Source organism: Microcaecilia unicolor, chromosome 1 (genome assembly GCF_901765095.1).
Source record: "Microcaecilia unicolor chromosome 1, aMicUni1.1, whole genome shotgun sequence".
Taxonomy (NCBI): domain Eukaryota; kingdom Metazoa; phylum Chordata; class Amphibia; order Gymnophiona; family Siphonopidae; genus Microcaecilia; species Microcaecilia unicolor.
In genome coordinates, this window is record NC_044031.1 from 39,382,436 (window position 1) to 39,407,896 (window position 25,461).

The window sequence follows — 25,461 nt, forward strand, 5'->3', positions numbered from 1 at the left end:
GAGAGGGTACTGCAACGGACTCAATGCCACGATCACGTCTGGACTGTATGTCCTTGTCATCGGTGCTGTGTGCATTGAGGAACCAGCAGCACAAAAAAGCCTAAGAAGCATTGCATTCGATCTCCTTCTAGGCACTTGGCCCATACCTCCCCTGCATCAATGTCTTCGATGCATGGGAAGCATTCTTATTCGTTGAAATTCCTCACCTACAAAGTATTGTTCTTAACAGCTCTTACTTCTGCCAGAAGAGTCAGTGAGCTCCATGCTCTTGTGGCAGATCCACCTTACACCAGGTTCTATCACGACAGGGTTGTACTCCAAACCCACCCAAATCCCTCTCAATGGTTGATTCAGAGTTCCATTTCAACCAGTCCATTGCACATCCTGTCTTTTGTCCTAAACCACATTCTCATCCTGGAAAAGCAGCGCTGCATAACTTAGACTGCAAGCACACTTTACCATCCTATCTAGAAAACACAAAACCTCATCAAAAATCCTCCCAACTGTTTGTGTCATTTGATTCTAATAGGTTGGGAATTCCCATCACAAGTGTACAGTCTTTACTTGGTTGGCTGACTGTATCTCTTACACGTATGCTCAGGCTGGGCTAACCCTCCATGGCCGTGTCACCGCTCATAATGTACGAGCCATGGCAGCCTCAGTAGCCCATTTCCGTTCTGCCTCTATTCAAGACATTTGCAATGTGGCTACATGGTCTTCTATCCACACCTTCACAACTCACTACTGTCTGGAGCAGTATACCAGGCGGGATAGCCAGTTTGGACAAGCAGTTCTGCAGAATCTTTTTAATGTATAACATCCAACTCCACCCTCCGGCCTGTTCTTTCCATCAGGCTCATTCTCTGCTTAGTTATTAGAATACATTTTTCCTGTGAGCCTGGTAGCTAGTGAGTCTCATTTATGAGAATATCATGCCTGCTTGTCCTCAAAGAAAGCTAAGTTACTCACCTGTAGCAGGTGATCTCCGAGGAGAACAGGCATATATTCTCACACCCCTCCTGCCTTCCCTTGGAGTTGTCTTCTTGGCTTTAACACTGTACTGCCTGTCCTGCACTCACGTGTCTGGCAGGAAGGCACCGGCACATGCGCAATGGGGGCACTGCCTTAAAGATTTAAAGTGACAGTATACTTTGGCAGTGTCCGCACTGGGTTCCATTGGATGACATCACTCATTTGTGAGAATATATGCCTGCTGTCCTCAGAGAACACCTATTACAGGTAAGTAATTTAGCTTCATGCACAGATCTCTTAAGTGACTCACAGAGTCACTGCCAGAGCTGGGATTAGAACTTAGGCAGAGGGAGATAAAATGACTCTCCTTTTTTTTTTCCAAGTTAACGCTTTAACTGAGTACGTGCCTACAATATCCCTAAAGGCACCTACATGGTTAGCACATGTGTTAATTGTAGGCGTTTTTAAAATGCTAACACGCCTTAGTAAACAGGGCCCTTAGGAGACTAACTTAACTTAGGAGCATAAATTTGGGAGCTCGGCATTTTCTGAATTTTGGGCCCTTTGTTACAATGTTATGGAACACATAGAGGGGCATAATCAAAAGGCGCCGGCCATCTCTATGGCCGGCCATCTCCGGGGCCGGCGCCGCAAGTGGGCGGAGCCAACCGTATTTTCGAAAAAGATGGCTGGCCATCTTTTCCTTCGATAATATGGTTGGCCCCGGCCAAATGCCAGAGTTGGCCGGGTTTGAGATGGCCAGGATCGATTTTCAGCGATAATGGAAACCGAAACCGGCCATCTCAAACCCGGCCAAATCCAAGGCATTTGTTTGTGGGAGGAGCCAGGATTTGTAGTGCACTGGCCCCCTCACATGCCAGGACACCAACCGGGCACCCTAGGGGGCACTTCTAAAAAATAAAAATAACTCCCTTCTCTTGTGTGCTGAGCCCCCCAAATCCCCTCCAAAACCCACTGCCCATAACTCTACACTATTACCATAGCCCTAAGGGGTGAAGGGGGGCACCTACATGTGGCTATAGTGGGGGTTTTGGGGGGCTCCCATTTACCAGCACAAGTGTAACAGATGGGGGGGAAGGGCCTGGGTCCACCTGCCTCAAGTGCACTGCATCCACTACAAACTGCTCCAGGGACCTGCATATTGCTGTCAGGGAGCTGGGTATGACATTTGAGGCTGGCATACAGGCTGGCAAAAAATGTCTGATTTTTTTTTGTGTGTATGGGAGGGGGGTGGTGACCACTGGGGGAGTAAGGGGAGGTGATCCCCGCTTCCCTCCGGTGGTCATCTGGTCAGTTGGGGCACTTTTTTGGGACTTGGACCTAAAAAAAAAAGGGTCCAAATACAACGGACCAAATTCTCCTGACGGCCGGTTTTCTTTTTTCCATTATCGGGCAAAGCCGGCCATCTCAACGTATGCCCCCGTCCCGCATTCGCTACCATGCTGACACGCCCCCTTTCAACTTTCACCGGCCCCGCGACGGAACGCAGTTGAAGCCGCCCAAAATCGGCTTTCGATTATGCTGATTTGGGCGATCGCTGCCCATCTCCCAATTTGTGTCGGAAGATGGGCGGCGATCACTTTCGAAAATCAGCTGGATAGTGGTTAAACCAATGATAAGCAGTTGTAGTGCCTGCTAAAATGCAGAAAAAGAACAAAAAAATGTTAAAATTGTAAAAAATAAAAAATGAACCTAAACTTTTCCATGCGAAGCAGGAGAGGTTTCAGTGCATGTGGGAACACAGCAAAATAATTAAACGGATGGACCAAGGGCAAATGATAGGGGCTAGGGAGAGGACAACACTCAGAAGAGACTGAAATGATGTGGCCATACAGAGGATGTGGGTACTAGACAGAATGAGTGGAGACTCTTGGAGATCTATATGAAAGGTATGTGGGCCCCGTTGAACAATTGAAAGTTAACAGTTGGATTGTAGGGTTACCAAGCCAGCCTTGAAAAAGCTAAGTTTATTCATGCTAAGCTTGGAATGTTTAATTTTTCATTTTTGATTATGTTTTTCAAATTATTAGTTTTGTTGTGAATAGTTTTGTTTGAAAACAGGTGGGATATTATACCCTATGAATGAGACAAGATCACAGGCACAAAAAAATCTCATGTAGATATCAGTGTCCTGGTGTTCAGACCTTGGCAAAGACCTTGGTTTCTGAGAGTATTTCCCACTAGTTAGCTATTGCTGTGCAATCTCTTTTTATATGACCCTTTGAGATTGTGTTTGGCTGTTTTTCAGTTTTTTTTGTACATAATCAAAGTTGCCCACCCTTTATTATAGCAGTGAAAACAATTGTAAAAGATGTTGAACGAATTTGGGAAAACATGAAATTTGATCTTGGATAAAGAACATGCTTCCCCACACACCCTGTCAATAAAAAAGAAAAGAAAGACAATAAAAAGGAGGGGGGAAGATCAATCAAGTTCCAGCACAAGGGCAATCATTTATTAAAATCAAAACAATAGACTCAACGCAGTCCTGTGTTTTGGCGCAAAAAGCGCCTCCCTCAGGAGTCAAATCAATTCAATCGAGTTGACAACACAAGGTAAGTATTCAATATTCCAAAGAAAGATTCCAAGAAAAAAAGAAGCACGTTGATATTTTGAAGACTTGTGTGTGAATTGCTGTCTTTGAAATGACATTGCATATCTCCGCAGTAATTACCACCTACTACACTGTTAACTGCCCCATCCCTGGCATCCTATGAAAGACCCTGCACGTAATGACATTTGGACTTACCCCCAACAGATGGCAAAGGATAGGTGATGAGAGGGACGGCGGTAGGTGGGCGGGCACTAGTCCAGGTCTCCAAAGGCGTGGGTGTCACCGATCTATTCTCAGCTGCACATAGAAGAGAAAATTGCTTACGAAGATTGCTGTGGCAGTTCTGAATCACTGGTCACATACACCACATGCACACAAAGCCCTGTGCCAGTCCTGATTAAACACACACATGTAGCAATTATACACACACAGACACACACACCTGATTCCATGCAAGCATTTCCACTGTTGTGCTAAAATCTGGCATATTAAACTCTTTAACTGGATGGAAAGCTGGGCCTTGTATCCTCCCTGTTCTGCCCCCGGCACTCTCACACTAGCTTTATAGTGTGCAGCCCTAAAATGTGTTGAATGTCTTTACCGTTATTCTGGGGATTTTCACTGCTGCAGTCACTCACTATAAAGACATATCAGCAATGCTTTGTGTGAAATGTAGTCTCATATGTACTACAGTCACCCCTGCTTGTTTGTATAAAGCTTGTTACGAGTGGTCTGTTCTCCTACAAAGAGCTCCTCCCTTTCTCAGCCATGCTTGTTGCCAGATGGGCGGTTTTCCCGCCCAATTGGACGGGTTTCCGCGACCAAATGCGGGAAATTTTCGTCGGCTGCGGGCTGCGGGAAATTGGGTGGCTTTTTCGTGGCCGCGTTGCGGGATTGGGCGGCTTTTTTATTGGTCCAATTTGGACCAATAGAAGCCCCACGGAGGCGGGCTGCAGGCTGTTAATGATGTCGGAGGCAACGTCGGAGGCGGAGTTAATGACGTTGGCGGCGGGGTTTGACTTTGTGCAGTTTTGGACTGGTTTAGGGCTGGTTTTGGGTGGGGAATTTTTTGTCCATCTGGCAACAGTTTGTCTACCTACTTTCATTTTCTGATTATTCCTACTATCTTTGTCCTGATGGGTCAGCTAGGGTATGACCGTTCTCTCCGATTGAGGACTGCCCTCCAGGACCACCTCTGCTACTTGGTCTCGGGTTCTGTTCCTACTGGCCTCTTTACCTCCCCCTCCCTGGGCTTGTGTGTGCCTTTTCTTGACCTCTCTGTTTTCATGAGGCAGACATTCTCTATCTTGTCTCGGACAGCACATGTCCTCTTGGCCCTCTGCGGTGAACTCGTCTTTTTATCTCCGCTCATTCAGCATCCCATCTCTGAACCACTTTTATTCACCTATCAGCTGTCCCTCCTCTGCCATAAAGCTTCTCTCTCTTCAAATTTCCATCTTCATCCTCCTTTACAGCTCTCACAACTACGAAGTCTCTTGCCTCGGGGCAGAAACTTCTGAGAATCTACTAACTGTGAGTAACCCTAACCCTCTTCATCCAAAACACAGCATGCCTAATGATCGTACTGGACAACACACAATCTTCATCCCTTCCGACCCTCCACATATACCTGATTCGATCACTATACAACCTTGTATTTGTTATCAACCGACTGGGTAAACGTCTTAACGGTACGTTGAGGCATATTTTCAAAGCACTTTGGGAGGCTAAGTTCCATAGGTTTCTATGGAACTTTGGGAGGCTAAGTGCTTTGAAAATATGCCTCATATATGTAAGCTACATTGAGCCTGCAAATAGGTGGGAAAATGTGGGATACAAATGCAACAAATAAATAAATAAATTGGCTATAATTATTCAATAAAAGTCCATTTCAGAAAAAGAAAGGAGACTTCTGATGTTTACTGCTGTGCTGAACTTATACTGTCTGATTATTTTTGGCACATATCTGCTTAAGAAAATATTACACTTTTAAGAGATTAGAAACACTCCCCCAGCTTCCCTTCCAGCTCCAGCACCTTGCTTTCATTCTCCCACTACTGCTGTTTTGCTCCTTGACTCACATCTTCCTTCATGGTGTCTTATTTCCTCAGCAGCACTGAAAGCTCCTGCCAGTTTTGTGGGTGCTAAGCCACATCCTTATATCCAGGGAGAGGTCATTTGTATTGTGTTTGGCACCAGCCATCATTTTGATATGTTGACACTTATACACCTACTAGTAAAAAAGGCCCGTTTCTGACAAATGAAACGGCTGCTAGCAAGGTTTTCCTCGGAGTGTGTATGTTTGAGAGAGTGTATGTGAGAGTGACTGTGTGTGAGAGAGAGAGTGAATGTGCGAGTGTGTGTGTGTGAGAGAGAGTGAGTCTGGGTGCGAGTGTGTCTGTGAGAGAGTGTGTGTGTGAGAATGAGAATGTGTGCAAGTGCGTATGTGAGACAGTGTGAGAGAGAGTGTGTTTCACACAGATACAGTGTGTGCGAGAGAGAGAATGTGTGTGAGACACAGACTCTCTGTGAGACTGAGTGTAAGAGACCAAGAGAGTGTGTGAGTGACTGTGTGACACATACAGAGTGAATGTGATACAGTGTGAGACATAGAGTGTGTGAGAGACAGTGTGTGAGAGTGAGAGAGAGAAAGACATTGACTGTGAGAGAGTGTGTGTGTGACAGAGATACCTCTCCCCCCTCCCTCTCTGGTGTCAGACCCCCCCCCCCCCCCCCTCTCTGGTGTCTGAGCGTTACTGTGCAGGACGCTGAGTTCTGGCTGTGATTCAAGGAACTGACCAATCCTATTTAATAGAATGCACCTCCAACATTCTGAAGCCGAGAAACCTCGTGTGGTTGGTCACTTCTGCTTGTGACGAACCCGGAAGTACGTGATGTCAATTCAGGAGATGGATACAGAGAGCAAGAATGCCTCAGCCATGCAGTCAGCTTCAGAATGTTGGAGGTGCATTTTATTATATAGGATGTGTCAGAAATGTTTCTTGCTTAGGAAGACACTGCTATGGTTTTGTCCTCTCATCTAATGTGATTAAGAGATTTAGGTCTTTTTACCACTGTCCCAACAATCATACATATAAAAGATTGGAATGATAAAAGACCAGGCCACGTGTATGAGAAAAGCAGTTTATTAACTTACCAATAGAGTATACAGAATTAAAGATTTTCTCATAGGAGTACAGTTCTGCTTATACAAAAGTATTGGCTTGGAACTGTCTCCAACATTCACTAATCAGGCTGCTGCTTATATGCTGTTTCTACACATAAAAGACATTACTTCATTCTTTCACTCATCATCTTTCTCTCTTATGTTGTACAGCCCAAAACTCCCTGCTCCATTTCTATTATCTCATGTTCTGTTTCCTGAACTCCTGTACATGCCATTCTAACTACAGTCATGTCTGTTAGTTTGGTCGGCCTTCAACATCCCTTGATCCACGACCGTGCTGCCATTTCTTCACTAACACAGCACAGTGCTGAGGTTTATACATAGTGTTTTACAGACACTACAGTTCATTATGTTCCCCTGGTACAGCTCAGAATCTTTTGTGCCCAGTGGGCACAGTACATTCACAGTTCAAAGATGAATCATTTGTACGTCCATCAAAGGCTAGACACTCACCAGTCTCAGAGCAGTAACAGCAGACGTCCACAGTCCCCTCAACCAAAACATGGCCCTGCAGAAGGAGAAAGGGGATTGTGGGCATAACCTGAAGTCAAGGACTCATCTCTCCCCACTGACTGTAGCTGCCCCAGAGTAATAAGTTAAACACACCCACTCCACTGCTACCCCCAGAGAAAGGCCTAAAACTGAGGACTCAGCACACATAGTTTGCAGTTACCCCAAGGCAAAACCTTGGGGTTTTTACGAGCACGCAATTCTGGAACGCATTGCCCGGCAACCTAAAAGCGACCTATGAACTGACCAACTTCCGTAAACTACTAAAGACCCATCTCTTCAACAAGATATACCACAAAGATCAAAACATGTGAAACTCCCACATATATCCAGAAATGTTAATAATGCCTTCTGTTATATTACTTTCATGTATTCCATTACTATTCAACCCAAAATCCTTCTGTAACACCAAATGTCTATTCTCTTATCATTACCACTATCCATGATGTATTGTAAGCCACATTGAGCCTGCAAAGAGGTGGGAAAATGTGGGATACAAATGCAATAAATAAATAAAAACCTGAATTTGGGAATTCGGTCTACTCCTTCCAGAAGTGCCTCAGGGAAAGGAATGAAGCTGGGGACTTGGCAACTCAGACCATCCCCTTTGCAGCTTGCTAGGGGAAAGATCTGAATCTGGGGAATCAGCACAACCCCTCTATAGCGTCCCAGGAAAAGACCTGAACCAGGAATTCAGCCATCCTGCTCTTCAGGAGACAGTGCAAGGAGGGAAGAAGAGATGAGGTGAGAACATAAAGCTCGGGAAGAGAGAGTGATTGAACATCTGTGCTAGTGATTTCATCTTTTTATGCTGGAATTGTCTTAAAGGTGTTTTCATTGGAACTGTGTTTCAACCTGTGCCAAGTGTTTTAAACCTGTGACTTATCCAATCAATCTGGTTACATAGAATCTGGTGACTCTGATGTCTGTTTTAAAGTGTTCTTTAGAATTGTGTGTTGAATCTACATTGCCAGAGACATAATTCAATCAATTTGGTTACATAGCATCTGGTGGACTCATAGTGACTCATAGCTCTGGAGGAGGTGCAGTTCGATGTAATCACACTGTGGCCAGTTGTTCTCCAGTCGTTGCCGAGTAATTGGTGAATAAGTGAAAGTGAAGTTAAAACTTTATGCTCATGCCGCTGTCCTTGAGCGGCTTACATCTGATCCTTCTTCCAATCACAACAATATTATTCATTCAGGTACTGACAGAATAGTTGACATTTAGGGGTGAATTCTATATATGGTGCCGAAAAAAGTGTTACTCTATAAGCCGCACTTAAAATTGGGTGTGGTTTATAGAATAGCACTTACGTCTTGGACTCACACCTAACTTTAAACGCAACCATTTGCACCAGCTGAAACATGGTGCAAATGTACATGCCTACATTAGGTGCATATCCCCATTATTCTATAACAATGCATGTAAATGCTAGGAACGCCCCTGTTCCACTCATGACCCTTCCATTTCTGCTACACTTTTTTTTACTCGCATGTACAATTTAGGCATGGATCCCGTGCCTAAATTTACACATGTAAGTTCTAATTAAATCTAATTAGTGCCAATAATTGGAGTGGAGGAGTGGCCTAGTGGTTAGGGTGTTGGACTTTGGTCCTGGGGAACTGAGGAACCACGTCAGGCACAGGCAGCTCCTTGTGACTCTGGGCAAGTCACTTAACCCTCCATTGCCCTATGTAAGCTACATTGAGCCTGCCATGAGTGGGAAAGTGCAGGGTACAAATGCAACAAAAATAAAATAAATAATTGCTTGTTAAAAAGCCAATTCTCCGAGGACAAGCAGGCTGCTTGTTCTCACTGATGGGTTGACGTCCACGGCAGCCCCCTCCATCGGAATCTTCACTAGCAAAGGCCTTTGCTAGTCCTCGCGCGCCCATGCGCACCGCGCATGCGCGGCCGTCTTCCCGCCCGAAACCGGCTCGAGCCGGCCAGTCTTCTTTTGTCCGCGCTCGGTACGGTCGTGTTACGCCGTTCGTGCCCCGGAGAGTCGACCTCGCGCGTCCTTTTTCGACGTGTTTTTCTGCTTTTCTTCGGAAAAATTGTTCGGGAAGTGCTCCAGAAGTGCTCCGGAAGCCCCTTTCGGGTTTTCTGCCCTTCCCGTATTTTCAAGTTTTTGCCCCATAAGTTTTCTTTCGTTGTCGGGGTAGGCCTTATTTTGGCCTTGGTCGAGATTTTTTCTCCCTCAAAGTTTTTGGTGCTCTTTTCGCCATTTCGGCTTTCGACTTCGCCGGCGTGATTTTTCCGCCCATGACATCGAAGCCTTCCAGTGGCTTCAAGAAGTGCACCCAGTGCGCCCGGATAATCTCGCTCACTGATAGGCACTCGTCGTGTCTTCAGTGTCTGGGGGCCGAGCACCGCCCTCAGAACTGTAGTCTGTGTTCCCTGTTACAAAGGAGGACTCAGGTAGCGAGATTAGCCCAGTGGAACGTTTTGTTCTCGGGCTCTTCGTCGGCATCGGCACCGGAGACATCGAGTGCATCGACGTCGTCAGCGTCCAGACCTTCTTCCTCGGCTGCGAGTGTATCGGGTGCATCGAGGCATCGAGTCTCTGCATCGGCGCCGAGGCATCGGGCGACTGCATCGACGTCGGTGGTACCGGGACTTCGTCTGCTGATGTCGTCGGACGGTGGTGCATCGTCTGGAGTGCAGGTGAGGGCTGTCCATTCCCCTGCTGGTGGCGGTGAGCCTTCGGGTGGGTCTCCCCCTACCCTGAGGGCTCCTGCGGTACAGCCCCCCCGAGACCGACCCCCTTCGGCCTCGGCCCCGAGGAAGCGACGGATGGATTCTACGTCCTCCTCGTCGGTGCCGGGGAGCTCCGGTGACATGCTTCGGAAGAAGTCGAAGAAGCATCGACACCGGTCTCCTCCCCGCGTCGGCACCGAGAGCTCTGGGTCGCCGAGGGAGTCGGCACCCAGCAGGCATCGGCACCGAGAGGACCGCTCACCCTCTGTTCAAGAGGTGTCGATGCGCTCCACTCTGGACAGCCCGGAACAGCCTCCACGCCCGGAACAGGTTCTGACGTCGACGCCTGCATCGACCTCTCTGCCTTTCTCTGCAGCCGCTCTGAACGAGAGCCTCCGGGCCGTTCTCCCAGAGATTCTGGGAGAGCTGTTGCGCCCTACCCCTCCGGTACCGGCGGTGCTTGCGCCTCCGGTGCCGTCGAGCGTGGCGCCGGCTGGCCCATCGCCCGGGGTGAGGTCCCCGACGTCGGTACCGCGTGCGGTGCCGACTGCGGCCACCTCCCAGGAGGGCTCCCCGACTACGTCGGCGGAGGGAGCTTCGCCGATGCGGGCGAGGGAGTCTACCTCTCGACGCCCCCATCGTGGACGTGGCTCCACGGTCAAGCCGGGCGAGGTTGCAGACACAGGTTCGTGAACTTGTGTCTGACACCGAGGGTGAGGCCTCGTGGGAGGAAGAGGAAGACCCCAGATATTTCTCTGACGAAAGGCAGCTTTCTCCTCCCGAGAGTTTGTCTTTCGCTTCCTTTGTCCGGGAGATGTCTACGGCCATCCCCTTCCCGGTGGTTGTGGAGGACGAGCCCAGGGCTGAAATGTTTGAGCTCCTGGACTATCCTTCTCCACCTAAGGAAGCGTCCACAGTACCCATGCACCATGTCCTAAAAAAGACATTGCTGGCGAACTGGACAAAACCATTAACTAATCCCCACATCCCCAAGAAAATTGAGTCCCAGTACCGAATCCATGGGGACCCAGAGCTGATGCGCACTCAGTTGCCTCACGACTCTGGAGTTGTGGATTTGGCCCTAAAGAAGGCTAAGAGTTCTAGGGAGCATGCTTCGGCGCCCCCGGGCAAAGACCCTAGGACCTTAGACTCCTTTGGGAGGAAGGCCTACCATTCTTCTATGCTCGTGGCCAAAATCCAGTCTTACCAGCTCTACACGAGCATACACATGTGGAACAATGTGCGGCAGTTGGCGGGCTTGGTTGATGCTCTCCCCCCTGAGCAAGCCAAGCCTTTTCAGGAGGTGGTCAGGCAGCTGAAGGCGTGCAGAAAATTCCTGGCCAGAGGGGTGTATGACACCTTTGATGTTGCGTCCAGGGCCGCTGCTCAAGGTGTGGTGATGCGCAGGCTCTCATGGCTGCGTGCCGCCGACCTGGAGAATAGACTCCAGCAGCGGATTGCGGACTCGCCTTGCCGTGCGGACAACATTTTTGGAGAGAAAGTCGAACAGGTGGTAGAGCATCTCCACCAGCGGGACACCGCATTCGACAAGTTCTCCCGCCGGCAGCCTTCAGCATCTACCTCTACAGGTAGAAGATTTTTCGGGGGAAGGAAGACTGTTCCCTACTCTTCTGGCAAGCTTAGGTACAATCCTCCTTCTCGACAGCCTGCGGCCCAGGCTAAGCCCCAGCGCGCTCGCTCTCGTCAGCAGCGTGCGCCTCAGCAAGGCCCCTCGGCTCCCCAGCAAAAGCAAGGGGCGAGCTTTTGACTGGCTCCAGCAGAGCATAGCCGAAGTCCAAGTGTCAGTGCCGGGCGACCTGCCAGTCGGAGGGAGGTTGAAAGCTTTTCACCAAAGGTGGCCTCTCATAACCTCCGATCAGTGGGTTCTTCAAATAGTCCGGCAAGGATACACCCTCAATTTGGCCTCAAAACCTCCAAATTGTCCACCGGGAGCTCAGTCTTACAGCTTCCAGCACAAGCAGGTACTTGCAGAGGAACTCTCCGCCCTTCTCAGCGCCAATGCGGTCGAGCCCGTGCCATCCGGGCAAGAAGGGCTGGGATTCTATTCCAGGTACTTTCTTGTGGAAAAGAAAACAGGGGGGATGCGTCCCATCCTAGACCTAAGGGCCCTGAACAAATATCTCGTAAAAGAAAAGTTCAGGATGCTTTCCCTGGGCACCCTTCTTCCCATGATTCAGGAAAAAGATTGGCTATGCTCTCTGGACTTGAAGGACGCCTATACGCACATCCCGATACTGCCAGCTCACAGACAGTATCTGCGATTTCAGCTGGGCACACGTCACTTCCAGTACTGTGTGCTACCCTTTGGGCTCGCCTCTGCACCCAGGGTGTTCACAAAGTGCTTGGCTGTAGTAGCAGCGGCACTTCGCAGGCTGGGGGTGCACATGTTCCCATATCTCGACGATTGGCTGGTGAAGAACACATCCGAGGCAGGAGCCTTGCAGTCCATGCAGATGACTATTCGCCTCCTGGAGCTACTGGGGTTTGTGATAAATTATCCAAAGTCCCACCTTCTCCCAGAGCAGAAACTCGAATTCATAGGAGCTCTGCTGGATTCTCGGACGGCTCACGCCTATCTTCCAGAGACGAGAGCCAACAACTTGTTGTCCCTCGTCTTGCGGGTGTGAGCGTCCCAGCAGATCACAGCTCGGCAGATGTTGAGATTGCTGGGCCACATGGCCTCCACAGTTCATGTGACTCCCATGGCCCGTCTGCACATGAGATCTGCTCAATGGACCCTAGCCTCCCAGTGGTATCAGGCTGCTGGGGGTCTAGAAGACGTGATCCACCTGTCCACGAGTTTTCTCAAATCCCTGTATTGGTGGACGATTTGGTCCAATTTGACTCTGGGACGTCCTTTCCAAATTCCTCAGCCACAAAAAGTGCTGACCACGGATGCGTCTCTCCTGGGATGGGGAGCTCATGTCGATGGGCTTCACACCCAAGGAAGCTGGTCCCTCCAGGAACGCGATCTGCAGATCAATCTTCTGGAGTTACGAGCGATCTGGAACGCTCTGAAGGCTTTCAGAGATCGGCTGTCCCACCAAATTATCCAAATTCAGACAGACAACCAGGTTGCCATGTACTATGTCAACAAGCAGGGGGGCACCGGATCTCGCCCCCTGTGTCAGGAAGCCGTCAGCATGTGGCTCTGGGCTCGCCGTCATGGCATGGTGCTCCAAGCCACTTATCTGGCAGGCATAAACAACAGTCTGGCCGACAGGTTGAGCAGGATTATGCAACCTCACGAGTGGTCGCTCAATTCTCGTGTAGTGCGACAGATCTTCCAGGTGTGGGGCACCCCCTTGGTGGATCTCTTCGCATCTCGAGCCAACCACAAAGTCCCTCAGTTCTGTTCCAGGCTTCAGGCCCACGGCAGACTGGCATCGGATGCCTTCCTCCTGGACTGGGGGGAGGGTCTGCTGTATGCTTATCCTCCCATACCTCTAGTGGGGAAGACTTTGTTGAAACTCAAGCAAGACCGAGGCACCATGATTCTGATTGCTCCTTTTTGGCCGCGTCAGATCTGGTTCCCTCTTCTTCTGGAGTTGTCCTCCGAAGAACCGTGGAGATTGGAGTGTTTTCCGACCCTCATCACGCAGGACGAAGGGGCGCTTCTGCATCCCAACCTCCGGTCCCTGGCTCTCACGGCCTGGATGTTGAGAGCGTAGACTTTGCCTCTTTGGGTCTGTCAGAGGGGGTCTCCCGCATCTTGCTTGCTTCCAGGAAAGATTCCACTAAGAGGAGTTACTTCTTTCTATGGAGGAGGTTTGCCGTCTGGTATGACAGCAAGGCCCTAGATCCTCGCTCTTGTCCTACACAGACCCTGCTTGAATACCTTCTGCACTTGTCTGAGTCTGGTCTCAAGACCAACTCTGTAAGGGTTCACCTTAGTGCGATCAGTGCATACCATTACCGTGTGGAAGGTAAGCCGATCTCAGGACAGCCTTTAGTTGTTCGCTTCATGAGAGGTTTGCTTTTGTCAAAGCCCCCGGTCAAACCTCCTACAGTGTCATGGGATCTCAATGTCATTCTCACCCAGCTGATGAAACCTCCTTTTGAGCCACTGAATTCCTGCCATCTGAAGTACTTGACTTGGAAGGTCATTTTCTTGGTGGCAGTAACTTCAGCTCGTAGAGTCAGTGAGCTTCAGGCCCTGGTAGCCCAGGCCCCTTACACCAAATTTCATCATAACAGAGTAGTCCTCCGCACTCACCCTAAGTTCTTGCCAAAGGTTGTGTCGGAGTTCCATCTGAACCAGTCAATTGTCTTGCCAACATTCTTTCCCGTCCTCATTCCTGCCCTGCTGAACGTCAGCTGCACACATTGGACTGCAAGAGAGCATTGGCCTTCTATCTGGAGCGGACACAGCCCAACAGACAGTCCGCCCAGTTGTTTGTTTCTTTTGATCCCAATAGGAGGGGAGTGGCTGTGGGGAAACGCACCATATCCAATTGGCTAGCAGATTGCATTTCCTTCACTTACGCCCAGGCTGGGCTGGCTCTTGAGGGTCATGTCATGGCTCATAATGTTAGAGCCATGGCTGCGTCGTTAGCCCACTTGAAGTCAGCCACCATTGAAGAGATTTGCAAAGCTGCGACGTGGTCATCTGTCCACACATTCACATCTCATTACTGCCTGCAGCAGGATACCCGACGCGACAGTCGGTTCGGGCAGTCAGTTCTTCAGAACCTGTTTGGGCTTTAGGATCCAACTCCACCCCCCGAGGGCCCTGTTTGTTCTGTTTCAGGCTGCACTCTCAGTTAGTTGGTAAATTTTTTAGGTCAATCTCAGTTATGTCCTCGCCGTTGCGAGGCCCAATTGACCATGGTTGTTGTTTTGAGTGAGCCTGGGGGCTAGGGATACCCCATCAGTGAGAACAAGCAGCCTGCTTGTCCTCGGAGAAAGCGAATGCTACATACCTGTAGAAGGTATTCTCCGAGGACAGCAGGCTGATTGTTCTCACAAACCCGCCTGCCTCCCCTTTGGAGTTGTGTCTTCCCTTGTATTGTCTTGCTACATACTGGACTGGCCGGCTCGAGCCGGTTTCGGGCGGGAAGACGGCCGCGCATGCGCGGTGCGCATGGGCGCGCGAGGACTAGCAAAGGCCTTTGCTAGTGAAGATTCCGATGGAGGGGGCTGCCGTGGACGTCACCCATCAGTGAGAACAATCAGCCTGCTGTCCTCGGAGAATACCTTCTACAGGTATGTAGCATTCGCTTTATTGGCACTAATTGGCTTGTTATTCAATTAAATTGCGTGCCCAAATTGGGCGTGTGCCCAAATTTGAGTGTGCAATTTTCGGCAACTTTTATAGAATTAGGGAGTTAACAATGAGCCACAGATTACTGCCACAATTTTAACATGGCAGTAATTTGCATGCTCATTGTTTAGAGCTTACTGCGGCGTTTTTGTGGCGCTAATTTTGTAGTACAGTGAAGACTACTGCAAGCCTTTGAGCATTCTGTAGCTCGTATCTATTCTTATCAGGCTCTATTATATTTACTTTGTAGCTTCTGCTGTGCTTTGCCATCCTTCCTAATTTGGAGCAAGGTCATCATATTGTCATCAACTGTCTCTTTATTGTCTTATTATGATGGAGTTATTTTCTGTCTTATATGGGAGTATTGTAAAACCACTTTGCTATTTGATTTTTGTTTTAAAAGGTGGTATATTAAAACCCAATAAACCATATTATAAAATAACGAGAGGGGAAGGGGCTCTAGGTGTTGGACTGGGTACTGGTTTGGTGGGAAGCAAAGCTGACGACGGCAAAGCCTGAAATGGTGTACTAAAGGAATAACAGAAAAGAAATGGAGGTCACCAGATTGGCAGATTTTAGGCATGCCTGAAGAGGACAAGTAAAATACTTGGGGGAGAGGGAGTTCAGTTCAGTTCCATAAGGGATGTTATACTTGCACCTACCTAAATTAAACAAATTACGTACGTATGGTTGTGATCCTCCTCACTGTTTGGCAGAATACAGTATAATTAAATAAACAAGTTAATTGGCTGAATCTCTATGAGCAGATTGGAAAGCCAATTTTGACGTTTTCAGGCATTATTTACTACATTAATTTGTATCACCTAAAGACATCTAAACATTGAAAGCCCTCTTTTCTATACAAGTCAAATTTGTTGTTGTGTGTATCGTTATTTTTCATCCACAGAGTTATTGTTGGGTGTTTTCCCTTTTTCTGTGGTGTTGGACCCATTTTGTGTTTGATGATTTGATATTAAGCAGGATTACAAACCTCTAGAGTCTACTGATGGAAGCAAAACGTTGAGCCATGCTAACACCATTCAGATTAGGAAAACTTGTTAGCCACCCCTCCACTCCCTAGGCACTTTATCGAGTCCATCTTACCTCTGGACAGCCCAGAGTGATGTATGGGCAATATGGGGAGCACTGGACAGTGACGCTGGGCAGACACTGGCAGACCTGGCATTGACCTGATCTCCAGCGTTCACCAATACCATGGCTCCTCCCATGGTATTCGCACGTTTCACATGGATCTGTCTGGCACCTGCAGTGTGATGAAGTAAAATAAGGGGGGTTTCCATGAGATACATGAAGACATCTTTTTGATGAATCACCTTCCCACCATTCTTCTGAACTTCTCATCTGCCAACATTATGCTCGAGCACCTGCACACAGTTCTCCAAATGAGATCAACTTGCCTGAAGTTCCTAGAATATCATAAAGTAATGGACTACCAAATTCTGCTCATATTCAAGAAAACAAAGTGTGAGCTTCCCATTTTCACTGGGCAGTGACTAGGTGTGTGTGGTGAAACAGGGGACTTATGTCTGTTATTTATTATGTTGCTGTATGGCATCATTCCCCTCCCCCTCCCAGTGCATTTCCGTTAATTGGCCAGCAGGTGGTGCCTTTCCTGTGATTTAAAGCTGCAGCTGTTTTCCTTTCAGCTTATCTTCAACAGGAAGAGAAGAAAGCCCTGAAAGTAACCTGCAATGCTATTGGTCAAATACACTCAGTGTTAATGCTCTGGGCCCTGATTGGTCCTGAAGTGCAAGATCTACCCAGAATGTGCTAGAATCCCCCAGTCTCAGAGTGGGAGTATGGAGAGTGGTGAACTCTGCACTGAGACCCTGTTCAAATCCTATGAGTAATTATTTTTCCTGAACTCCCCAGGTACTACTTAGGTAGTAGGAAAGAGTTTAGTTTATTGATTCCTGTTATTTTTTACCTGTTATTGTTTGCTGTTTACACCCTTTCACCATTCACTGTTCTAGCTTTTTATAATAATAATAAACCTATTAGTTTATTAGCTCTGTTGTCATGGACTGACTCAGAATCCTGTTAGTTTGTGTTCATGGTCTCTGGGTGTTTTCTAGGAACTGTGGGACCCCTGGGATTGTGATCCCAGTATCCTTAGAAACCACCGGGGAATTAACTTGCGGATGGAAGACTCGCCCAGACGGAAGCGGGACCCAGTGCCGTGGGTGGAGGGTGCAAGTGTAGGAGCGCATGCACAGGTGCAAGCAGGTCTGAGCAGTGCTGGGTTGGACCCTTTAGGTGGCCACAGGGTTAGCCCTATGTGGTTGCTAGGCATTTTATGACAGTATGTAAAAAATGTATTTTAGTAGATCTGAGTTGGATGTCCCAGAGCAGCAAGACATGGCAACTGAAAGGTGTCACAATTACACAGGATACTTGGATATAATGATGGAACTTGCACAGGTTTAAACAGAAACTATAGTACCCCCGCCCCCTCTTTCCACAGCTGCAGTGGGCCTGCCTGGCCCTTGTTACAGAGACAGTTATCTATCATAAACTGTGTATCATGAACCCCTTGCAGCACGCTAATATATTTGCACCTGTCCTGCTAATCTGGAGAAGCAGTGAATGATACATACCTGTAGCAGGTGTTCTCCGAGGACAGCAGACTGATTGTTCTCACGACTGGGTGACGTCCGCGTCAGCCCCCCACCAACCGGAAGAAGCTTCGCGGGCGGTCCGCACGCAGGGCACGCCCACCGCGCATGCGCAGCCGTCTTCCCGCCCGTGCGCGACCGCTCCCGCCAGTTGAATGACAAGCAAAATTATGAAACGCAACTCCAAAGGGGAGGAGGGAGGGTAGGTGAGAACAATCAGCCTGCTGTCCTCGGAGAACACCTGCTACAGGTATGTATCATTCACTTTCTCCGAGGACAAGCAGGCTGCTTGTTCTCACGACTGGGGTATCCCTAGCTCTCAGGCTCACTCAAAACAAGAACCCAGGTCAATGGAACCTCGCAACGGCGAGGGTATAACAGAAATTGACCTACGAAGAACAACTAACTGAGAGTGCAGCCTGACCAGAATAAATTCGGGTCCTGGAGGGTGGAGTTGGATTTACACCCCAAACAGATTCTGCAGCACTGACTGCCCGAACCGACTGTCGCGTCGGGTATCCTGCTGGAGGCAGTAATGTGATGTGAATGTGTGGACAGATGACCATGTCGCAGCCTTGCAAATCTCTTCAATAGTGGCTGACTTCAAGTGAGCCACTGACGCTGCCATGGCTCTAACACTATGAGCCGTGACATGACCCTCAAGAGCCAGCCCAGCCTGGGCGTAAGTGAAGGAAATGCAATCTGCTAGCCAATTGGAGATGGTGCGTTTCCCGACAGAGACCCCTAGCCTGTTAGGGTCGAAAGAAACAAACAATTGGGCGGACTGTCTGTGGGGCTGTGTCCGCTCCAAGTAGAAGGCCAATGCTCTCTTGCAGTCCAATGTGTGCAACTGACGTTCAGCAGGGCGGGTATGCGGCCTGGGAAAGAATGTTGGCAAGACAATTGACTGGTTAAGATGGAACTCCGACACCACCTTCGGCAGGAACTTTGGGTGGGTGCGGAGCACTACTCTGTTGTGATGAAATTTGGTATATGGAGCATGAGCTACCAGGGCCTGAAGCTCACTGACCCTACGAGCTGAAGTAACTGCCACCAAGAAAATGACCTTCCAGGTCAAGTACTTCAGATGGCAGGTATTCAGTGGCTCAAAAGGAGGTTTCATCAGCTGGGTGAGGACGACGTTGAGATCCCATGACACTGTGGGAGGCTTGATAGGGGGCTTTGACAAAAGCAAGCCTCTCATGAATCGAACGACTAAAGGCTCTCCAGAGATGGCTTTACCTTCCACACGATAATGGTAAGCACTAATCGCACTAAGGTGATTCCTTACTGAGTTGGTCTTGAGGCCAGACTCTGATAAGTGCAGAAGGTATTCAAGCAGGTTCTGTGCAGGGCAAGAACGAGGTTCTAGGGCCTTGCTCTCACACCAAACGACAAACCTCCTCCACTTGAAAAAGTAACTCTTTTTAGTGGAATCCTTCCTAGAGGCAAGCAAGACACGGGAGACACCCTCAGACAGACCCAACGCAGTGAAGTCTACGCCCTCAACATCCAGGCCGTGAGAGCCAGGGACTGAAGGTTGGGGTGCAGCAACGCTCCGTCGTTCTGCGAAATGAGAGTCGGAAAACACTCCAATCTCCACGGTTCTTCTGAGGACAACTCCAGAAGAAAAGGGAACCAGATCTGACGGGGCCAAAAGGGCGCTATCAGAATCATGGTGCCGTGGTCTTGCTTGAGCTTCAGTAAGGTCTTCCCCACCAAAGGTATGGGAGGATAAGCATACAGGAGGCCGGTTCCCCAATGGAGGAGAAAGGCGTCCGACGCTAGCCTGCCGTGTGCCTGTAGTCTGGAACAGAACAGAGGCAGCTTGTGGTTGGTCTGAGAGGCGAAAAGGTCCACCGAGGGGGTGCCCCACTCTCGGAAGATCTTGCGTACCACTCTGGAATGAAGTGACCACTCGTGCGGTTGCATGACTCTGCTCAGTCTGTCGGCCAGACTGTTGTTTACGCCTGCCAGGTATGTGGCTTGGAGAAGCATGCCGAACCGGCAGGCCCAACTCCACATCCCGACGGCCTCCTGACACAGGGGGCGAGATCCGGTGCCCCCCTGCTTGTTGGTGTAGTACATTGCAACCTGATTGTCTGTCCGAATTTGGATAATTTGGCAGGACAGCCGATCTCTGAAAGCCTTCAGTGCGTTCCAGATCGCTCGGAGCTCCAGGAGGTTGATCTGCAGATCCTTTTCCTGGAGGGACCACAGACCCTGGGTGTGGAGCCCATCGACATGAGCTCCCCACCCCAGGCGAGATGCATCCGTCGTCAGCACTTTCGTGGGCTGCGGAATTTGGAATGGACGTCCCAAGGTCAAATTGGTCCGAATGGTCCACCAGAGCAGTGAAGTGCGGCAACTGGTGGAGAGGCGGATGACATCTTCTAGATTCCCGGTGGCTTGGAACCACTGGGAAGCTAGGGTCCATTGAGCAGATCTCATGTGAAGACGAGCCATGGGAGTCACATGAACTGTGGAGGCCATATGACCCAGAAGTCTCAACATCTGCCGAGCTGTGACCTGCTGAGACGCTCTGGTCTGCGAAGCCAGGGACAGGAAGTTGTTGGCCCTCGCTTCGGGAAGGAAGGCCTGAGCCGTCTGGGTATTCAGCAGAGCTCCTATGAACTCCAGAGACTGGGTTGGCTGGAGATGGGACTTTGGGTAATTTATCACAAACCCCAGCAGCTCCAGGAGGTGAATAGTGCACTGCATGGACCGGAGGGCTCCTGCCTCCGAGGTGTTCTTGACCAGCCAATCGTCGAGATATGGGAACACGTGCACTCCCAGTCTGCGCAGATACGCTGCCACCACCATGAGGCACTTTGTAAACACTCGTGGGGCAGAGGCGAGCCCAAAGGGCAGCACACAATACTGAAAATGCCGTGCGCCCAGGCGGAATCTGAGATACTGTCTGTGAGCTGGCAGTATCGGGATGTGAGTGTATGCGTCCTTTAAATCCAGGGAACATAGCCAATCGTTTTTCTGAATCATTGGCAGAAGGGTGCCCAAGGAAAGCATCCTGAACTTTTTTTTGACCAGGAATTTGTTCAGGCCTCTCAGGTCTAGGATGGGACGCATCCCCCCTGTTTTCTTTTCCACAAGGAAGTACCTGGAATAGAATCCCTGCCCTTCCTGCCCGGGTGGTACGGGCTCGACCGCATTGGCGCTGAGAAGGGCGGAGAGTTCCTCTGCAAGTACCTGCTTGTGATGGGAGCTGAAGGATTGAGCTCCCGGAGGACAATTTGGTGGCAGGGAGGCCAAATTCAGGGCGTATCCGCACCGCACTATTTGGAGAACCCACTGGTCGGAGGTTATGAGAGGCCACCTTTGGTGAAAAAATTTTAACCTCCCCCCGACCGGCAGATCGTCCGGTACGGACACTTTGAGGGCGGCTATGTTCCCGTGGATCCAGTCAAAAGCCCGTCCCCGGCTTCTGCTGTGGAGGCGCAGGGGGCTGCTTAGGCGCACGCTGTTGACGAGAACGAGCGCGCTGGGGCTGTCCCTGTGCCTGATGAGGCCTTCGGGCCGGCTGGGTGTACCTACGCTTTGCAAAAGAATAGGGTGCAGCCTGCCGGGCCCGGGAAAAACGTCCACCTGCTGAGGTGGATGCTGAAGGCGCCTGATGGGAGAGCTTGTCGAGGGCGGTTTCCCGCTGATGCAGTTGGTCCACCAGCTGCTCGACCTTCTCACCAAAAATGTTATCCCCCCGGCAAGGGACGTCGGCCAGTCTCTGCTGGGTGCGGTTGTCCAGGTCAGAGGCACGCAGCCATGAGAGCCTGCGCATCACTATACCTTGGGCCGCAGCACGAGATGCCACGTCACAGGTGTCATAGATACCCCTGGACAGGAACTTTCTGCACGCCTTCAGCTGCCTGACCACCTCCTGATAAGGCCTGGACTGCTCCGGCGGGAGCTTATCGACCAGGTCCGCCAGTTGCTTCACATTGTTCCGCATGTGGATGCTCGTATAGAGCTGGTATGACTGGATGTGGGTCACGAGCATGGAGGATTGGTAGGCCTTCCTCCCAAACGAGTCCAGAGTGCGAGACTCCCGCCCCGGGGGCGCCGAGGCGGTATCCCTCGAACTCCGTGCCCTCTTGAGAGCAGAATCCACGACCGCCGAGTCATGGGGCAATTGGGGCCGCATTATCTCTGGGTCAGAGTGGATTCTGTACTGGGATTCCGCTTTCTTGGGGATGATGGGATTAGATAGCGGTCTCATCCAGTTCCGAAGCAGTGTCTCTTTGAGGACATTGTGCAACGGCACCGTGGAGGACTCTCTAGGTGGTGATGGATAGTCGAGGACCTCGAGCATCTCAGCCCTCGGCTCATCCACAGAGACCACGGGGAAGGGAATGCAGATAGACATATCCCTGACAAAAGAGGCAAAGGAGAGGCTCTCCGGGGGTGAGAGTTTCCTCTCCGGTGAAGGCGTGGGGTCAGAGGGGAGGCCCGCAGACTCCTCTGAGGAGAAATATCTGGGGTCTTCCTCTTCCCCCCACGAGGCCTCTTCCTCGGTATCGGACATGAGCTCATGTAGCTGAGTCCTTAACCGGGCCCGGCTCGACGTCGAGGCACCGAGGCCTCGGTGTCGTCGAGCGGTGGACTCCCGCACCGGCGGGGACGAAGCTCCCTCCATCGACGTCGACGGGGACTCCACCTGCGTGGCGGTCGAGACCGGCGCCGCAAGCGGCGGCGGTGTCGATGGCCTCGGCACCGGGCTAGAGCTCGCTGGCGCCACAGTCAACGGCGCCGAGGGCGCAAGCACCCCCGGCGCCGGCACAGCCTGGCGCATCAGCCCTTCCAGGATCCCCGGAAGGATGGCTCGGAGGCACTCGTCCAGGCCCGCTGCCGGGAAAGACGGTGGGGCCGGTAGAGGTGTCAGTGCCAGAAGCTGCTCGGGTCCAGGAGACGGCACCGAAGTGCTAGGACCCTGACGCGGCGGTACCTCCACAACCGAAGGGGATCTCTCCTCTCGACTAGGATGCTTCGGCGTCGACTCCTTGCCGGCACCGGAACCCTGGTGCATCGAGGGCGACCGATGACGGTGAGTGTGTGATTTTTTGCGATGCCCGTCATCGGCGCCAGGTGGAGCAGAGGAGGAGGAGGTCGATCCCCCTCGGTCACGAGGAACCGGGTCTGACAGGGTTCGGTCCCGAGGGCCATGGGCCGAGGGAGTGACCGGGGCCGATTGCCCACGCGGCCTCTCACCCCTACCCTCGCCGGCGGACCGGCGGGCCGACGGGACCTGTGCTCCTGGGGTCGATGCCATCGGTGCCGATTTCTCGGGCATCGATACCGGTACCGAAGAACCGGCCGTCGATACCGATGCCGTCGAGGTCGACGTCGAGGGGCCGGCGCAAGTTCCAAAAAGACGGTCCCGAAGAACTTGCCTCGCAACCTGAGTCCGTTTCCGGAGACCGAGACACAGGGAACACGACTTGATATTGTGCTCCGGCCCGAGGCACTGGAGGCACCAAGCGTGGGTGTCGGTCTGCGAGATCGGCCGGCCGCACCGACCACACTTTTTAAATCCACTCGGGACCTTCGAGGACATCGACGGAAAAATCGCGTCGGCGAAGTTAAAGTCGTCGATGGTGGCGGTAATCACACCTCGAAAAAAGAAATCGACCGTGCGGCCACTAGGCCGCAACGCGACGCCCCCGCTAGAAACGAGGGAAAATAGGAGCGCGTGCTCCTTTTTTTTTTTTTTTTTTCAAGAAAAAAGAAAGTGGAGCGTGCGGCAACTAATAAAGTAAAAATAAAGTAAAATTAAGAGACTCGCGTAAACGCGACGGTTTTTCCGGGGCTGAGGATAGAGAGAGCGGCGAAAGCACGACTCCCTCTAGTCGCGGAAAAAAAGGAACTGGCGGGAGCGGTCGCGCACGGGCGGGAAGACGGCCGCGCATGCGCGGTGGGCGTGCCCTGCGTGCGGACCGCCCGCGAAGCTTCTTCCGGTTGGTGGGGGGCTGACGCGGACGTCACCCAGTCGTGAGAACAAGCAGCCTGCTTGTCCTCGGAGAATACAAGATACAATGCAGATGCACTGCCATACCCACAAGCCATGTGGTAGATCCTGCAGCACTCTTTACCTGCCACTCTGTTGGTAGATCCCCTGTCACCTTTTACCTGGCAACCTTGCAATAAAGCCCTCAGCATTATTACATGTAAGCCTTTCAGTAGATTCTGTCACGCCACATGAAAGCCTTGTAATAGACGGCCCCTGCACATTTTACCTGTGAACCTTCTGGTGGATCCCTCAGCAATTTTCATATGAATCTTATGGAAGATTCTTCTGCACTCTTTACCTACAAGCCTTAAAGTTGATTTATTAGTACCCTTTGCTCATGAACCTCGTAGTAGATTCCTCAGTACTCTTTACCTGCGTGCCTTGCGATAAATTCCCCGGCACTGCTTTCCATTGCCAAGCTTGCTTGGATTGTTGGGGCTGCGGAAAGACCACTGGATACTCTGAACTCCACAGGGCCCAAGGCACTCCCCCCATGCAGACCACATGGACCAGCCACAGTGCACTAGGGAGAAGAGGAGAACACAGGTAAAAGATAATGATATACATCAACAATAACCTACACGAGTGAATGCCTGACTAGACACACCTCCAATAGACTACAAGGCATGAGGTACACTCTACTTCCTACTGTTCCACCTCCCTCCATTATTCTGACTCCCTCCCTCTACTCATTTCATTCTCTCAGCTGTTCTACCTCATTTATGCTTCCTCCATCTACTCATTCCATTTCCTCCACTGTTCCACCTCCCTCCATCATTCCCACTCCCTTTATCTACTCATTCCATTCCCTCCGCTTTTTCACCTCCCTTCATCATTCCCAATCCTCTCTCTGCTCATTTCATTTACTCTACTGTTTCACCTCCCTCCATCTTTCTCACAACCTTCCACTATTCATTCCAGTACTCTGTTCTACCTCCATCATTCCCACTTCCTCCTTCTACTTATTCCTTTCCATCCACTGTTCATCTCCCTCCATCATTCCTACTCCCTCACAACTCATTCTAGAAAAGGCGAAAGCTAAAAGGATGCTTGGGTGCATATGGAGAGGAATGACCAGTAGGAAAAAGGAGGTGATAATGCCTCTGTATAGGACTCTGGTGAGACTTCATTTAGAATATTGACTACAATTCTGGAGACCGCACCTTCAAAAAGATATAAACAGGATGGAGTCGGTCCAGAGGGCGGCTACTAAAATGGTCAGTAGTCTTCATCATAAAGTATATCAGGACAGACGATCTCAATATCTTGGAAGAAAGGCAGGAGAGGGAGATATGATAGAGACATTTAAACAATGCACAGGAGGCGAGTCTCTTTCAATTGAAAGGAAGCTCTGGAATGAGAGAGCATAGGATGAAGGTGAAAGGGGATAGACTCAGAAGTAACCTGAGGAAATACTTCTTCATGGAAAGGTGGTGAATTCGTGGAATAGTCCCCCAGTGGAAGTGGTGGAGATGAAAACATTATCTAAATTCAAGAGAGCTTGAGACAAGTACATAGTGATAGGGAGAGTATATGGCATGGATGGGCAGAGTGGCTAGGCCATATGGAGGGGCA

The 25,461-nt window shown here is 50.4% G+C and overlaps 1 protein-coding gene across 1 annotated transcript in view; it reads right to left on the bottom strand.

The window, feature by feature from the left end:
- LOC115465678 (SCO-spondin-like) overlaps window positions 1–25,461 on the bottom strand; it is a 537,587-nt gene that overhangs the window by 324,637 nt on the left and 187,489 nt on the right. Inside the window, exons 37-42 of the mRNA XM_030196374.1 lie at window positions 24,259–24,409; window positions 16,336–16,495; window positions 7,184–7,242; window positions 6,231–6,251; window positions 4,489–4,497; window positions 3,743–3,798 (exon numbers count right to left, since the gene is read on the bottom strand). Of these exons, the coding sequence (XP_030052234.1) occupies window positions 3,743–3,798; window positions 4,489–4,497; window positions 6,231–6,251; window positions 7,184–7,242; window positions 16,336–16,495; window positions 24,259–24,409 (456 nt within the window). The remainder of the gene's footprint in view (window positions 1–3,742; window positions 3,799–4,488; window positions 4,498–6,230; window positions 6,252–7,183; window positions 7,243–16,335; window positions 16,496–24,258; window positions 24,410–25,461) is intronic.